The sequence below is a fragment of the Rhinolophus hipposideros genome (genome assembly GCF_964194185.1).
Source record: "Rhinolophus hipposideros genome assembly, chromosome: 23".
In the NCBI taxonomy this organism is placed as follows: Eukaryota; Metazoa; Chordata; class Mammalia; order Chiroptera; family Rhinolophidae; genus Rhinolophus; species Rhinolophus hipposideros.
Window position 1 is genome coordinate 40896133 of NC_138069.1, and position 17996 is coordinate 40914128.

The 17996-nt window shown below is 53.5% G+C and overlaps 1 protein-coding gene across 3 annotated transcripts in view; it reads left to right on the forward strand.

The window, feature by feature from the left end:
* HRH2 (histamine receptor H2) overlaps window positions 1-17996 on the forward strand; it is a 31044-nt gene that overhangs the window by 10241 nt on the left and 2807 nt on the right. For 2 of the 3 annotated variants that reach the window (XM_081035554.1, XM_081035556.1), the window contains exon 2: window positions 545-2069. In XM_081035554.1, the coding sequence (XP_080891680.1) occupies window positions 1000-2069 (1070 nt within the window). In that variant the 5' untranslated portion in view covers window positions 545-999. Of the gene's footprint in view, window positions 1-466; window positions 2070-17996 lie in introns of those variants that run through there. The other variant, XM_081035555.1, reaches the window with a different exon arrangement.

Genomic DNA, 17996 nt, shown 5'->3' on the forward strand with positions numbered 1-17996 from the left:
GAGACCGCGCCGCATGCAAAGCAGAAAATATTCACCAGCCGGCCCTTTCCTGAAGTCTGTCGGCCGCGGGTTTAGAGGATGACGACATTTTGTAAAACAGCCGTGTCAGGCACTGCTCTCGGCGCTTTATCCGAGTGCATTCATTACGTTTGCTTACTTAGTCATTCATCTGACCTCTTATCCATCAGACTCCTAATGCCGACCTGCGGGGCCAGGCTTGGGAACCAGCACTAAACGTGCAGACGCAGCCCGTGCTTGGAGTTTGGAGTCTGTGTCTAGATTGTTCTTTCTCCAGTGTAACCAGTCCCAGCCCCTCCGACGGTCTCTCAGGTGACACGGAACCCCAGGCCCTCGCATGCTGACTCCCTTCCTCCTCCCGCCGCATATCCTGATTGCCTCTGTCCCTCCCAAGGAGAGCCACCCAGACTGACCAATGTCTCTGGGTGTCTCGCAGGGAGGTCGAGGTCGAGAAGGATACATTTTGAATCGGGTCACCGATTGGTCTGGTGTCAAAGTGCTCAACGCCCAACCTTTGCATTTTCAGCTCCTGTTCCCCAGTCGTCCCGAGGGGAAGACGCAGCCTCCATCACCTGTCCCGTGGATGGGAGCAGCCCTCAGCTGTGGAGAAGGATGCGGCCATGTCACTACATGACCCCTCCTGCATCAAACCAGAGCCACCTCCAGACACACGCCCTAGTGGCTCAGTCTCTAGGCAAACCCTGGACAGTGGAGACCTGCTCCAACCAGGAAGGAAGCCTGCTCTGCAGGGGGCAATCTGAGGACGGTACTTTAAACCACCAACTTGCCCTCTTCTCCATTCACCCAGGCCCAGCACTTGCTAGGAGCCTGCTTTCTTACTTTCTAGAAAAGCAGCACTGACTCCCCACATTTGGACACTTTCCTTTGGCTCTGCTGGGCCCAGACGTCATTGACACACTGGGAGCTGGAAGAGAAGCAGCCAGGGGCGGGGGGCAGAGGCAGGCGCCCCAGGCTCCCAGGATGGCGTCCAACGACACGGCCCCTTGCCTGGACTCTGCCGCCTTCAAGGCCACGGTTGGCATGGTGCTGACGGTCCTCATCGTCGTCACCGTCGCCGGCAACGTGGTGGTGTGCCTGGCCGTGGGCCTGACCCGCCGGCTCCGCAGCCTGACCAACTGCTTCATCGTGTCCTTGGCCGTCACCGACCTGCTGCTCGGCCTCCTGGTGCTGCCCTTCTCTGCCTTCTACCAGCTGTCGTGCAGGTGGAGCTTTGGCAGCATCTTCTGCAACCTCTACACCAGCCTGGATGTGATGCTCTGCACGGCCTCCATCCTCAACCTCTTCATGATAAGCCTGGACCGCTACTGCGCCGTCACGGACCCCCTGCGCTACCCCATGCTGGTCACCCCAGCCCGAGTCGCCATCTCCCTGGTCTTAATTTGGGTCGTGTCCATCACCCTATCCTTCCTGTCTATCCACCTGGGGTGGAACAGCAGGAGCGATACCCGCGTCGTCAACCACACCACCCTGCATTGCAAAGTCCAGACCAACCTGGTGTACGGCCTGGTGGACGGGCTGCTCACCTTCTACCTGCCGCTGCTGGTCATGTGCGTCACCTACTACCGCATCTTCAAGATTGCCCGGGACCAGGCCAAGAGGATCCACCTCGTCAGCTCCTGGAAGGTGGCCACCTTCCGGGAGCACAAAGCCACCGTGACACTGGCCGCTGTGATGGGGGCCTTTGTCGTCTGCTGGTTCCCCTACTTCACCGTGTTTGTCTACCGGGGGCTGCATGGGGATGACAGCGTCAACAGGACCTTTGAAGCCGTCGTGCTGTGGCTGGGCTACGCCAACTCGGCCCTGAACCCCATCCTGTATGCGGCACTGAACAGGGACTTCCGCCGGGCCTACCAGCAGCTGCTCCCCTGCAGGGCCCCCGGCCGCCACGCCCAGCAAACGTTTCTGATGTCCAACAGCTGCCGGCTCTCCAGGACGCAAAAACAAGAAGCCAGGCGGCAGGAAGAGAAGTCCATGAAGCTCCAGGTGTGGAGTGGGAGAGAGGGCACAGCCACCCGGGGAGCCACCGACAGGTAACTGCACTGGCCATTTGTGTGCAGGACGGGGGCACGGGGAGGGCCCCACCGACGGGGATCATGAAGGGGACGGCTGCTTATAAGGGCCTGGTGCTCTTCATGAGCACTTTCCCATTGTCCCAACAGTCCTCCCAAGGTGGAACCTTTACCTGACCAGGGTCACACAGCTGGGATCTGGACAGAGGACCCCCAACTCCACAACTTGTGGGCCCTTTTGTCCAGCTACATTGTCCCTACAATCAGGAGTCCTAAGTTTGAGGCCCAAGTCTGCCACTTAGCTGGTGGTCCTAAGTGTTCGCCTAACCCCCGCAGGACAGCCCGCAGATGGCCGTGAACTAAGGCTGCTTCCCGGGATTTCTCGAGAAACCCAGTTGGTTCATCGAGCACCACTGTGAGTCAGCTCTGTGCTGAGGGCACTGAAGTCAGAGGAGAAAGAGGACTGGTCAGGATGGGAGGCAGGGCCTCGCAGGCCAGGCCAGGGGCTTGGACATCGTACTGAAGGTCTGCGGGGAAGATGGGGGATTAGAAGGTGGGGATAACCCAGGCAGCTCTGTGCTGTGGAAAGAGGGCACTGTTGCCCCCTAAGATGTGGACAAGAAGGATGAGATGGGGACGTCAGCGAAGGGGGCTGTGGCACTGGTCCGTGAGAGAGGACAAGAGACGAGAGCAAAATCTAGGAGGCTAGGAGGAAAACAGGCTCAGGTATCACGGGATGTTTGGGGTGTCAGAGAGTCAAAAGAGAGGACACTCCAGGATTCAACCCTAAGGGGTATCCAAGCTAAAAATAGACACAGGATCAGGATGAGATTTGGGCAAATCGACTGGTGACAAAACCAATGCAGGGTATGAGACGTGAAACTGTACCAAAGAGTTAAGCAGCACGGAGGACGTTCAGCAGCCGCGTGGAGAGAACGTGCGCGGGTCTGTGTGAGTTCTGCCGAGAGGAGTGAAAGCCCGGACGCTGGCAGGACCCCTGGCCCATAGACGTGCTCAGCAAGTGTCACTTTCCTTTCCCTCCCACAGACCGTTCCTTGGCCCCCAGAAGGCTGGTCTGTATGACTGACTCCCTCATTCGTTCGTAGGATCATTCGTTTGCAAACGTGTATTAGCTTCCCACCATATGCTGGTGCTGTGCTGAGCGTGAGGAAGGTAGAAATAACATCTTTGGCATTTGTTGTGATGAACAGTTATGGAACAGCGACTGCATAGACCCGGGCTCCGCTCTGCCCTCGCTCACTCTGTGGCTTGAGCAAGTCCCTGCCTTTCTTGGGCCTCCTCTCCAGAGCGTGGGGTCTGCCCTCACGCAGCCTGCCCTGCTCACCTACCAGAGTTGCCTGAAGTGTACGTGGCTAAGGGACGCCAGCAGGCTCTGCGACCTCCGTGGTCACATGTTCACTCTCAAGCACTGAGTGTCAGCCTCTAGAAAAGTTTGGCTGACACCACAGACCCACACCCTCTGGGTTCTGGTCTCTGTGGAGCACGGGGCGGGGGGGGGGAACTGTCCAGCTAGACCCCTGGGCCTCATGTGCCCTTTGGTCCTTGCAGCGGTCACGTGGGGAGTGTCCCCTCATCGACCTGGTGTCCGGTTCCTCCACTGCTAGCTACCCTTCTGGAACAAGCCTCTGCCTGGCCTCCTGGCCGCTAAACTCTCCCTCCCAAAAGCACCCTCTAAGCCACTGAAGGTGTCCCGCCATATGCAGATCTGGAGACCTCCTCTCCCGCCCTGTGGGTAAGATGCCCATCCCTGCCCTTCCACACTCCCTGCCAGGAAGCAGCCTTGACTGCAAAGTCAATGTAGTTTACAAAGCTAACAAAGACCAAAATAGGGGGTGTGGACTCCCCCCAGAAGGCAGCCAACAAGAGCCAGTCTAGTCATGCACGCCACTTCCTCCTGCTCTTACCTGCGTGACCTCCGCACAATAGGCAGCTTTACCCCTAATCCTTAGGGAAACGTTCCTTAAGACTTCACAACAGCTAACAGCCACTGACCACCCCTATCTGCCAGTGTCACACTTTGGCCATTGTTCTATGTACCAATCACTGTGTGAGGGTGCCCTATCCCCACTCCTGTGCCAACGCTAAGGGGGCAAAGGGAGATAAAGCAAGCCCACACCCCCACCCCAGCCTGCCACTTGCAGCACCTGTAGGGTCTGGTTGAGCGACTGGCGATGGTTTAGTGCAGCACACGCTGAGGTTGGAAAGCAGCGGGCGAAGCACTGGCTGAGGTGGTGCACAGCCCGGGGAGCTGACCTGTGGGCTGAGCCTTGAATGCAGACGGGGCAGGGCTGGACCCTTCCGGCTCGTGGCCTCATTTCATTCTCCACACAACCGCATGAAGTAGGTGCTTGTTTAGTCTCCACTTTACAGATGGGAAAACTGAGGCTCAGAGATGTTAAGTAAATTGCCCAAGTGTCATAAGCTAGTGAGTTGACCAAAGTCGAGATGTGAGCATCAGCACAAACAGCAGCCCCATTCCTGACTGCCTATGGGTGCAGGCTAACTGCAGGGTGTCAGCACCAACCTGCTATTCGGATCCTCACAGGCACGCTGGGTCGGGGGCTCTGAAGATGGTGAGCAAAGCCGGCTGAGAGGCCGTGCCTGCCTGGGTCACACACAGCAGCCTCAGAACATGTGTTCTTTACGTCACGCCATGCGCTGACCTCCAGCAGTGGGTGCAGAGGGGTTGGCAGATGGGGATGGGGTTGGAGGAGCACCCACTGTGAGGGGCCCAGGAGGTGTACGAGGCCCACGTCAGCCAGATGTGGATTTTCCCACAGGCTGCCAGGGTGATCGGGGCCTCGTGTGGCCCTCGCATGAGGTCGGCTCCCAGCTTCCCTAAGGCCTGATTGCATGTCCTCCCTGCAGTCTGTCTGGGGACAAAAACCAGCGTTGGCTAAGAGAGCCCTTCTCACTGCTGAGGGGGTGGGGTGTCTGCCTGAGCTGAGAGTTCCAAGGGCCTGAGCCGGGCCTGCCCTGGGGGTGGCCGGGCACTGCCAGCCAAGGGGAGACTCCTGGAGAGAGAGTGGCCCCTCGGGCCTGTCCTCCCTTCCCTGCAGCCACCTCCCCGGCGAGATGCTCCATCTGCCCCTTCCTGAGCCCAGTGGGCTTCGTACACCCCGCCCCTCATCACCTCTGCCCCAGACAGCCTCACCTGCGTCCTCTGTGATTCCCAGCCCCCAGCCTCTCCCCCCGGCCCACCTCCCCCCGCTCAGTAACCTAAGCTTCTACGGGGTAGAGGCCTATGTTAGTTTCAAGGGCTGCTGTAACTAATGAACATAAACCTGATGAGTGAAAACAATGCACATGTATTCTCTTGTAGTTCAGGAGGAGTCTGAGATCAAGTATTGGTAGGGCTGGGTCCTCTGGAAGCTTCAGAGCAGAATCCTCCTCCAGCTTCTGGGGGCCGCTCACCATCCTTGGCCCAGGGCCCCCTCCACATGTCACCCTGACCTCTTCCTCAATCGTCATGTCTCCTTCTCTTCTCTAGCCAAATCTCCCTCTGCCTGCTTATAACACGTGCTCTTGTGATTATAGTTAGGGCCCGCGGGACAATCCAGGATCACCCCCCCAACCCCAAAGGTCTTCCTGAATCACATCTGCAAAGTCCTGTCGGCCACATGAGGTGACACGCTCAGGTTCTGGTGAGGAGGACATGGACATCTCTGGGGCCATGTCCAGCCCCCACAAGTCCCAGCTCTTTAGCGTCGCATTAGAAGCCCTTCATGATTTGCTCCCTGACCACCTCTTGCCACAACCGCCTTCTGTCCCCGCTCAGCGTCCATTCATTCACAGTCACCGAGGATTTGCCACACATCTGCACTGTCTGGGGCACTGCAGTGAGCAACGCAGCGGTCTTATATTAATTTTTGATCCAAAAGACGCCTTAGAGCTGATGGTCCTGCTAGGTCTTCTTTTTGGGGAAACACGGTAGTAGCTTTGTACCCATAAGAAAAATGTGCGCTCCAGGTAAACAAATTAGAAAGGAGAAGACCCTTTCTCCAGGGGACCCGGCCCAAGGCACATGGTTCGGCAAGCAGAAGGAGCTCAGGATGTCAGTCCTGATACCCCCATGCAGGGAACAACCTACAGACCCTCCAGACCCCATGGGGGATGGTGTGATATAGGGCAGGTAACAGCAAACCTTTTCTGCAAAGGGCCAGATAGCAAATATTTCAGACTTGCAGCTCATACTTCTCTGACATAGTTACTCAACCTTCCCCTTCTAGCTGGAAAGCAGCCACAGACAATATGTAAACGAATCCGGGGAGACTGCGTTCCATTAAAACTTGATTTATGGACACCAAAATGTGAATTCCATATCACTTTCCCCAGTCATGAAACATTCTTCTTTTATTTAATTTTTTCCCCACCATTTCAACAAAAATAGGTGTTAGGCTGGATTTTGCCCACAGGCTACAGTCTGCCAGCTCCCCGCCCCCCCGGCCCCCAGTGTAGGCAAAGAAAAGGGTACCAAGTTCAGCCCCGCACTCACTGGCTCTGTGACTTTGGTCAGGTGGCTTGCCCTCTCTGAGCCTCAGCTTGCTCATCTGAGAAACAGGATAAAAATGCCATGAGGACTGTGATGGCGCTTAGCACCAACTTGTGCTTATAAGGGGGAGTTTTTCTTTTGTCTCCCCCACCACCCACGGCCCCTCTACACAGGAGCAACTGACAGTTCAGGGCATGGCTTTGGGGGCTTATGTCTCAGCTGTGCCAGTGGCTTGCTCGGGCCGGGCCCTGAGCCTGAGTCTCGTGTCCCTCATCTGAAAATGGGGGTCTTGGATCAGTCTCAAGGGACTATTCCAACACTAATTATATATAAATGCTGAATAAGAGACAGAAATTATGCCAAACCCCCAACTGTGTTTGTGTCAAGAATCTTCTGGCAAGGGCAGTGAAGAACATGTTTTTCATACTAATGAATCACTCTGAGTGTGGAGGCAAATTCAGTAAAATGTGTCCTTGTCACGACCTGAGCTGCAAGTGCAGGGACCAGGGACAGATGGGTGAGACTGGCCCAGCAGGGGGCTGCCAAGAGAGCCCCAGCCTGGCGGAAGAGACTGGGCTTCTCACTGCCTCTGCCACTAACAGACTGTGTGGCCTTGAGAGGATCGCGTCCCTATCTGAGCCCAGCTTCCTCGTGAGTCAGAGCTGAGGCTTCAGGTGGCAGCACTGCTCCTGGAGAAACAGCAGCGTCAAGGCCCTTTGCTTCGCAGTGACACAGGTGTCTTTACACCCACAGGGGCCGCATGTGGCAATGTTGAGGGATATTCCCGGGTGTGCACAGCCCCTGGCTCTCCTGGGGTGTGAGGACCAGTCCCTCCCTGCCCAGAGATGGGAAGAGGGGGCGGGGGAGTTTGTCCCAACTGCCAAAGGCAGCAGATGGCTCTACAAGCTCTGCTGGTGCCGAAGGCTGAGTGTGGGGCCGCAGACTGGGCATCATGGGCCCGGGGAGAGACGGAGGCCGTCCTCACTGCCAGGCAGACGTTTGGGGTGGGTGGCAAGGCACTGCCCAGTGCCCAGAGGACTCAGGGAACTTGCCCTCTGCACACTGACTTGGCAGACAGAGTCCATATAAGTACTGAATTACTGTTGAAATGGAACATTAAAATGCAAAGTCGAAGAGAAATGCCATTCCTGTTGCCAGCATCCACAAGCCCTGAAGTCACTGTTCTGTTCTCCCTTCCTGGCTTTCATGAGCAGATGCGGCCTCAGTGTGGAGACAAGAGGACGCACATTCAGTTCCTAAGCAGGTCACATGTCCCTCGTTTTAGGGGCTGCTGAGCCTTACTGGTCCACATTCACTCATCCTTTAGGGTCCATTCCCGGCAATGTGGGGGGAGGGGGACGGAGACACTAATGGAAGTCCGGGTGAGCAGGGAGAGCTACAAGCATGTGTGACAAGTGCTTGGACCTGGCAGGTGTGGGGGCTGAGAGGCCCCTGGCCCGGCTTTCTGGAGGGGCTGACATCTCGGTTGACGCCTGAGAGAGACCAGGCATTTTCTAAGCCAAGGGGGCAGAGGCTGGAGGTGCCATTCTAGGCAAAGGAACAGCATGTGTGAAGGCTGAGGGGGGTGTTGGGGCACCCACAGGAAAGGGGAGCCTGCTCTGTTGAGAGAGCTCTGAAGGCTGTCCTCCAGTGCTGCAGGCTGGGTGACCTCGGGCAAGTACTGCCTTCTCTAAGACTTTGTCCCCATCTGAAAAGTTGGGCTGAATCACGACAGCACCTCCCTCCAGGGCTGGGGACAGGTCCAAGGGCGTAAATGCCTGTGTCTGGGACAGAAGCTTAGAGCACAGCTCTGAATCCGCCCAGGTGTAAGATTCGGTGTTTCATTCTGCTCGGGCGCCCACAGGCCACCATTCGACAGTACATTTTCCAGGTCAAGGGAGCTGGGTCAGTTTCAGTTGTAAACGCGGTGACTTTGGAAGTTGAACCGTCAATACAAGGAATCAGGGTAGAAGCCTCCTTGCTGCCATGTCAGCAGGGGACCTTCCCTTGTCCTGGCTTCCAGCTAGGAAATATGGCACAAGCCCATGCTCCAGACCCCCCCCCCCCACATCCTCCATTGGCCCCCACCTCGCCTCCAGTTAGGGCTTTGACCTCAAAAGGGAGGGGTGGGGGCAGGGCCCACTCCAGCCCCCAAGTGGTTCCGCCTCCTCTCACAGGTTCTTGCAAACCAAATGTCCGTGGGCTCTCTCACCAAGGACATTTTGGGGGCTCAAGAAATCATGTCTGCCTTCACCTGCAGTCGCTGCCTGAAGGGTGGGGGGTGGCACTGGCTACGGGACAAGCCTGGGTGAGAAGCCAGGGCAGCCCATGGACATCTTGAAACAGTATCCTATTCCCACACACCCCCATCCTGAGGCCCAGACACACCTGGCACACTGGCCCACATTCCAGGACTGCCTACCTGATGACAGTAACTAGTAGCCCCCACGGCTCTGGGAATGGCTGAGCCTGGTGGAGTCAGGCTGCCTGGGAGACTGGCCATGGGCACGTTACCTAGCCTGTCCATGCCTCAGTTTCTTCACCTGTAAAATGAAGATGTTACTAGTACCTACTTCAAACTGTAGTTGTAAGGATTAAAGGAGAGAATAAATATGCAGTCCCGAGAACAGTGTCTGACACGTGGGGCGCCCCAATTGACTGATATGTTTTCCTATCGTTTGCTTTGCCGACATCTCCACGTTGTTTTTGCTCTTAGAAGCAACCCAGAGATGTATGTCAGCAGGGAACATTTTGTTGCTTTCAGATTATTTCCCTAGAAACCAAATTTCTACAAACAGAATTACTGGTCAAAGGGGGAGGGATATTTTAGGCCTTTTGTGACACTCTACCTAATTGTTTTCTAAAAAGCGAGGGGCTCCCCTGCCACCTGCCACATGGCAAGGATCACTTCCTGGAAGCCAAGTAGGGGCGGGTCCTGGAAGTGCTGTGGGGGCGCCTGAGCAGGGAAGAGAGTGTAGACGGTGAGAAAGGGCCACCAGCATTCAAGGATGGGCAGGGGGAAGGGAAGAGAGAGAAACATCTCTGAAGGGGCTGAGGAGAAATCACCAGAAAGGCGAGACCCCCCCTCCATTCAGAGACAAGAGAAAATAAGCCTCAAATCAAAACGACAGGGAGCCAAGCCCAGGATGCAGTGTGACAGGCCAGGGTGCCCTTGGGCAAACAGCCATCCTCCCTGAGCCTCACTTTCCTCTTCTCTGAAATGGGTGTGACACCCTCCCACCTCCCAGGGTGGGATGGAATGAGCCATAGGAAACAGCTTTGGGAGGTGCCCAGACACCGTGAGTGAGTTCTTGCCCGCGAACAGCCACTGGCAGGGGTAAGCAGGGGCTTTGGGGTTTCCTCAGTTCCAAAAGACCTGCCACAGTTTCAAGGGAGATTGGACAAGCCGATCAGTCTCAAATGGAGGTTGCTGGAGGGTTTGAGAAGGGGGGCAGGGTGAGCACAAGGCCAGGACTGGGAGATGTGCATATGACCCAAATTCCCTGTGTGGTGCAAGGGGAGGGGGCAGGCAGAGGGCCTCGAGCTTTGCGGTTCAGCCAAGCTGGGTTCTCAAGATTCTCCGCTTCCTTGCTGTGAGCCCCTGGGCCAATGACTGAAGCCCATGGGGCTCACACTCCCTCATCTGTCAGAGATAAGAATATAACGACTACATCAAATGTATCACATGGATGTTGTGGAAGTTCAGGGCTAAGTTCCCAACCCATGAGAACTGTCGTCGTTTTATTTTTCTGCAAACCCAGTTCAGCAGCAGGAAGTGGGTGGGAGGGAGGCAGGGGAGGGGTTCAGTGGAAGTAGGGCTCCCCATGTCTTCACTTCTCCTTCAAGCAACAAACCCAATGTGCTGTAACATGTAACACAGGCTGTGTGACCTTGGGCAAGTTTCCTAACTTCTCTGTGCCTTAGTTTCCTCCTCCATCAAATGGGCGAGAGTAATACGTGTGCTTGGAGAGCTGGTGGCACCCTGGGGAGGCTAACAGAGAATGAAATCAATGCAGTGTGAAACTGAGTTGAAAGCTGGAGAAAGACACAGCTCTAATGCCATTGGAGCATTTGGAGCTAGCCATGCTTGAAACTACTCTTGGTCTCTTCAGTTCTATGAGCCAGTTCCTCCCCTCCACCAACCCCAGCCTCATTTAGCTGGGTTCCTGCTCCAGGCAGCTAACAGTGTCCTGACCGAAATATCCCCAAGCTTATATGGAACTAATACTTACAAATTGCTTAGAGCTGAGCCAGGCCTAGTGGCTGTTATTCAGATGCCCAAAGGCTCAGAACGCAGGTTTTGGAACTAGCAGACGAGGCACAGAGCCCTGTTTCTCTACCCACCAGCTGTGTGACCTTGGTCAGGTCACTTAGCCCCATGAAGGACCAGTCCCCTCATCGAGACGCCAAGCATACAGTAATTGTTCAACGTGGCTGCTGACGGAGGGCTGTAGAGAGGACAGCCAAGAAAATTGCCAGCCCCATGCCTTGCCGTTTTGGCTCCCCCAGGGGAGGGTGGGTGCGTTCTCCTCCCCAGAGGGGCACCGTCCTTTCCCCCAGCCTCTCCAGGCCAACCGCTGCCATGCGCAGGTGCAATCTCACTGATCCATGCAGTTGTAAAATCTTGGAGAAGGGCCAGTGCAGGCCACAAGCTGAGACCATTCCTTGGTCAGTCCCTGACATTCCCCAGTTCCAAAGCCTTTGGCAGCGGCCAGTCCTGCCAATCACATGCAAGCTCCTCCATCAGGACCGTCCTGTTCTGGCCACTGAGTCGCTGTCTGTTCTCTCCTCCCGCTGCATCCCAGGCTCCTTTTTCTCCAGCTGCACTGGACTTTCCTGTCCTCAGAACACAACCCACAGCCATGCTGCCCCTCAGTCTGCGGAAACTCCCCCATTACACCCCCGTTCCATTTCCAACCATTGCCCCAGGCCCAACTCAAATGCCACCTGCCCCATAGAGCCTCCGGTAGGCCCCAGGGCAGAAGTGGCTTCTGGGCCACACAGCCTGCCCAGCGCTGTCCCCCCACAGTCGCACTCTTGTGTGCACACATGCACCACTCACTCACACACCCACTCACACCCGTGAGTTACTTGACACCGCCACCCTGCGCTGCCCATCCCACCGCTCTCATCTTAGCTCTCGCTCCAGTTCTGTCCAGTTCATTCTCTAGTCTGGCCCTCGTGAAGGCGCCCGTGCACTGCGAAGGGAGCGCGCTTGGGAGTCAACGGCTGAGGGTTCAAGTTTGAGTTTTTCTAGTGAGTGACCTGGGGGCATCGCACACCCGCCGAAGCCACAGTTTCCTGGGCTGTGAAACAGGGACACCTGGCTTGTCTTACGGCGCCCCCGGGGGGGATGAACTAGAAAAAGCCTGCGAACCCCTGTGCAGAACCTAGCCCTGCGCGCTCCGGAAACGCTGCTTCTTGCCAGTGGCTCCCACATCCACCAGCACCATGGGGCGCGATGCCGGCTGCAAGCCAGGGGGTCCACGGGGCGCGGGGCACAGCCACGCCCTCCCTCCATGGGCTCCCAGGCTGGTCCCAGGCTGTGCCCACCATATGCAGCGATGTGTGTCCTGGAGTCCTTTCAGGAGCCCAAAGCGCCTGACCCTGTTTCCCTTCTCCTGGGGTAAAAGGGATTAACGGTTTGTGACTGGGTTACACTCTGCTCTCAACTAAGTCCAGGGAGTGCTGGAGTGCCTTTCTTGGATGAAATTCACTGTATTTTGGATAAATTTCACCTTATTTGACATGAAAATAACCACCGTGGCTGCAAAGCCCGCAGCAAGTCTTTGCCCAGCTGTTTCTGACCCTCTGACCCTCTGAAGGACAGAGCTCCACCTTATGACTTACAATAGGGCGCTGCCCCTGCCCATCCTACCTGCCCCTGGCCCTCCCCTTCAAAGCAGCCTCTGGCACAGACAAACCCCCTGTGTTTACCTCCAGAAAATTATGAGAAAGCCACGAAAAAATAATTTCTTTCATGAGCAGAGGGCTGAAGGTTGATCGTTTTGGCATAGTGGGCAGTACTGGTTTGTGGTAGAAAACAAAGGTTTATGAAGAGAACATCCTGATTGGGCTCTGGGTAACTTGGTGTCCTGACATTTTCATCTCGCAGCCTATTTTAAACCAACCAGAAATTAGGTCTTGCCTGGAGAGGAGAGTTTCCCCAGATTTTGGCAAAGGCTTAAGGCAAGAGGAGAAAGCCCTGGTAGGTTGCAGCTAGCTGGCTCCCAGAACAGGAGACAGCCACTCCCCTTTCTAATCTCCTCCACTCTCACTTCTAATTCTTATGAAAGAGACAGGACTTCCTGGTAACCCAGTTCCCAGGATGTCGGTGAAACTGACCCTGTGGGTGTGGCAGTTTCGGGTATTGCTGGGCACAGCATGAGCAGGGGTTCAGGGATGGGCCAGACCCTCAGCACACAGTCCCTCAAACACCAGTTCTCGGGAACCCTCAGGGGCTTGACTATTGCAGGAAATAGGGGAAGGGAAAAAGCAGAGGAGGAGCTCTTGGAATTTCAAAACATTTCATTCTCCCGTCTCATGTCATGGCTTCGCCAGCGCATTCACTGGAATTACCTCCATTTTACAGATGAGGAGAGGGGCCTGGGAAGGGAGTGGAGTTACCTGAGACCCACAGCCGGGAAATCTCACCCTTGCTCCCAATCATCCCCGCATGTGGCTGGTGCTCAGAAGGTGTTTGCTGAAATGGTACCCACCCGCCCGGCATTCCCGCCCCAGGCTCTCCAGGCTGGGAGCAGTGGGAAGGCATCTAGAGAAATAAAGCCAGCATGAAACGCAATGCATGGGGGTAAGGGCTGCCAGAGACACCAGGGAAGCGTTCTGCTTCTGATCTGTGAATTTAGAAGTCAGAAGACTGGACAATCACTGTCTGAACTGAGATTTACCGGGTTTTTTGTTCACTAGTTCACACACATGACTGAACCCCTACTATAAACCTGGAGAGTGGGTAGAAGATGAGACATCCAAGAGCTGCCTTTAGTCTGGGAGACGGACAACCAACTGATGGTTAACCCAGGGAGGTAAGCGCCTCAGAAGAGGGGCATAAGGGGCGGGAGGAAATCTGTAACCCGGGGACCTCAGAGACAGCTTCCCAGAGGAGGAGATGCCTGAACAGAATCTGGAAGCAGAAGTAGAAGTTGAACAATCCAGAAAAAAAATAAAATAAATGACTTTGAAGCAATGGGAACGGCATATGCAAAGACAGAGCACAAGAAAGAGCCCAGGAACGTGTGCGTGTGGTGGGTCAGTGTGATTACCTGTCCTGTGGGCACTCACAGGTGATGGAAAGGGCACTGCCATTCATTATCTGTAGTCCTCACGACCGTCCTGCGAGGTTGCTATTACTAACTTAGTCACAGATGAGAAAAACCGAGGTTCCGAGAGGGCCCCAGCATGGCTTCTCATACAGAGTAGGACTGAAACTGGGTCCTGACTCCTGGTGGCTGAAGGTAGTAAAACCCCCTCAGTGTGGAAAGACGAGGTTCAGATTTCAAAGAACATTGCTTCTTTGGGGATATTTCAGTCAGGACACTGTTAGCTGCCTGGAGCAGGAACCCAGCTAAACGAGGCTGGGGTTGGTGGAGGGGAGCAACTGGCTCATAGAACTGAAGAGACCAAGAGTAGTTTCAAGCATGGCTAGATCCAAATGCTCAAATGTCATTAGAAATGTGTCTTTCTCCAGCTTTCAACTCAGTTTCACACTGCATTGATTTCATTCTCTGTCAGCCTCCCCAGGGTGCCACCAGCACTCCAAGCTTATATCTTACCACTTTAGCGGCCCCATGGACAATATGTCCCTTTCCTACCTATTGTTCCAACAAAAAGTTTCAGGCTTACATTTCATTGGCTGGGCTGGGTCACGTGTCTACCTTTGTACTCACACCTGGAGCCAGGGCAAAGAATAAGAGGTCCATCCTACTTCGTCCACATAGAAAAAGAGTGGGGAAATGCAGATTCCAAAGAATCAGGGTACTTTTCCCAAGAGAAGGGGAATGGATGACCCTGGGGAAGGTGAGAACGACGGGTGTTTACGAGGGGCACTTGCTGAGTGGCAGACTCTGTATTCTGTGCTCTCCTGCAACCCCATTAAAATCCCACAGCTGCAAGTATCAGGGCTCAGCGGGTCAAGGAATATAAAACCTACTCGTATCTCAGAAGTGTGTTAGGTAGAAGAGTCTACACAGTGTGGGAATCGTCCCAACGCACGTCTGGCACGGAGGGCACGCCAAGTAGAGGAGGAGGGCTCCATGCCACGGGATATAAGCACGTAATGTTAAATGTGCGCGTTAAACATTTTTCATCCGAGGATAGAAATTCCATATGGTAAGGAGGAAAGAGAAAAAAAAAGGCAATTTAAAACACAGTAAGAAAAGATAGGAGAAAATTGAGAAAAGGTGATGCAAATATAAAACACAAAATCACATTGAAAATTAGTCAAAACGTATCAGGAATCGCAGTACGTGTAAATGGATCGAGCTGGCCAATTAAAAAATGAAGACTGTCAGATTTGATTTTTTAAAATCCAAACAAATATTTTTACAAGAGCTAGACATAAGGAATCAAACAAACAAAAAAATGTTGAAAGTATAAGGAAGGAAAAATAAGATAAAATAGGCAAATACTAACCAAAAGAAACCTGGGTATCTGTATTCATGTCACACAAAGTGAACTGTAAACAAAATGTATTACTCAACGTAAAGGTGATTATACTTTAAAAAAAAGAAAAGATTCAATTCACCAGAAAGACAGTAATTCTAAACTTGTATGTACCGAGTAAACTGGCTTTAAAAATATGTAAAGCAAAGCTGACAAACTGCACACAGGAATTAATCATTAACATCATAAATAAATAATATTAAGAATGAAAGGGTAATATTATTAAAGATGTTGCAGAGATTAAGTATGGTAATGAGAACATTGCAATCGATTTTACGCCCCCACCGAGGAAAACTCAGATGCAGTGACCACATTCCTAGCAAAACAGGACTTGCCAAACCTGACCTGAGAAGAAACAGAAAACCCGATGGCCCTATAACTATTAGAAAGAAGGAAATGAAATGAATGAAACACCAGTAGTGCTTGCTTTTGCAAAGGAGTTTTACCAAACACTCAGGGAGCAGCTCATTCCATCCTGCACAGAACTCGATCAGAAGAGAGAAAAGGGGAAACTCTGCTGTTTGCATGACAAGGGCCACTGTCAAAAGCAAATAAGAGAACCGATCAAAAGCAAGAAACAATTCTGATGTCCATCAGCGGGGGAGTGGCTAATGAAACGAGTATATTCACATAACAGAATGTTTACAGGAGTGAAGATGGGCTGCAGCACATGTTCCAACACAGCCTAATCTCCTCAACATGATGTGAAACAACAAACAAACCAGCAGCTACAGAAAAAAGTCACAAAACACGATTCCACTTCTATCAGAGCAAGACGCAGGCAGAGCTACCCAATATGTTGTTTAGGGATACATAAATATTTGCTGAAATAAGCCAGGGGCTCGTAGAGTTCTGTTTTGTAACTTGAGGGCTGGTTACACTGGGGAATTTTCTTTAAACCATGGGTATGTGTTTTTAGGTCGCCCCTTTGGATGTATGAATGCATTTCGTTTGAAAATATTTACTGATGGAATTGACATGTAGCAGAAAGATACGTCTGAATTAAGGAGTTATTTGAGATGTTTATTTCCTTTGTTTTGTTCACTTCTATGTCCTGAATTTTTTATTGTGAACATGCGATATATCCAAATTATTTTAAGTGACTTTTCAGCCCTTAAGGAAAAGGGGCTCGTTACTTCCTGGCCTAGAGCTAGCTTTTCTTTGATAATTTCACTCAGTTCAGTGAAAGTCACTTGGTCAGAGCCACAGGCTCTGTCTGGAATTTGAAGCCAAAGGTAGCAGATGCCTGCCTGCTTGGTCAAATGTGTACAATACTGGAGACTCTGGAGTGCCGGGAGGTATGACCTTGAAGTCCAGGTGAGGGCTGGTGTTCCGGGGAGGGAGGGGCTGGCCAAACCCCCAGGGAGAGCTGGGGCCTCCAGCACTGGCTAAACTGGACGTACCACTCACTGAAGGAAGCGTGCGTGCTGGCTGTGTCCTTGTTCTCAAAGCCTGGAAAGTCAGGCGCCCTTCTGTCTGATGGGCCCTAAGGACAAGCTCTTCCCACCCTCGACAAAGAAGGGGATAGGATAATGAGCTGACGCCCTGGTGGCTTAACAGATGATGGACTGCGATTGGTCTCGAGACCAAGTGGTGGGAGACCCCCAGGTTAGGAGGGGAAGAGGAAAGCTGTCACTCCAGCCTGGGCAGGAAAGTGAGAAACGTGGCAGTCTCTGTGGCCTTGGAGCTAGAGCTGGATTTTGTCCTGCCCTGGAGCTGCCCACCCGCCCAGCTGTCTCTGGGGCACGACGCAATGCTTGGCTTCCCCTATGTTTGGGTCCAGGGCGAGCTGGTGGGGGGCAGTCGGGGATGCAGGACAGCACTCCACAAACCCCAGTGGCTCACAGACTCCCCTCCCGTCCTGTTCGCAGTCCCCTCCCTCCTGGGTTCTATGCACTTAAATATCTACACAACTCTGTTTTCACTGAAATACATTTGTAAGAAAACGTTCTATCATCACCATAATGAAAATGCAATATCACTTGTGGGAAACAGAAGCACAACGACACAAAACAATGGCATCACAGTTTGGTCAGATCCGATTGCCGATTAAAGCCCTGAGCCTGGCCTCCACTCTCTGTTATAACGGAACACGCAGGTGTTAGGGCTGAAACTCGGGGCCCCCACGCTGAGCCTTTCCCTCTGGACCTTGTGAGGTTTGCAATAAAAATGGGAAAGGATCTCCCAGAACGTGGCTGCAGGGAAGAGCAGGTCTGCCAGCCACATCTTGGCAGGCACAGGACACAGGAACTTTGTATTCCCACAGGCAAGGGAACTCGTCTGCTTTCTGACAGTGCCTGGCAAACACTCGGTTCAGAACGGGCCGATCAAGCGTTGGGCTCATGTACCTTCTGCGGCCTCTCCTCCAATCAGATTGACTCGACAAGTATTAACTGAGGGCCTACTGAGCGCCAGCCACATTGCAGGGGTTTGAAAGGCAAGTGCCTTGCCTTCGGAGAGCACGCATTCGGATAGAGACAGAGGTGTTCACGCCTGATTTTGATGCCAGGCTGAATACATCTTTTCATCTTCTTCTCCTCATCTTTCCCCAACTCATGCAGGGCGTGCTGTAGGTAGTCAGAAGTCATTTCATTAAGATTCAGAAATAGCAAGTATCAACCAGGCTCCTACTGTGCGCCAGGCTTTAGAACACTTAATCCTTTCAAGACTTGAGAGGTAGTTATTTTTACCTCCATATGACGTTCAGAGGGGTTAAGTAACTTGACCAAGAGCACACAGCATGTTAGAAACCGGCT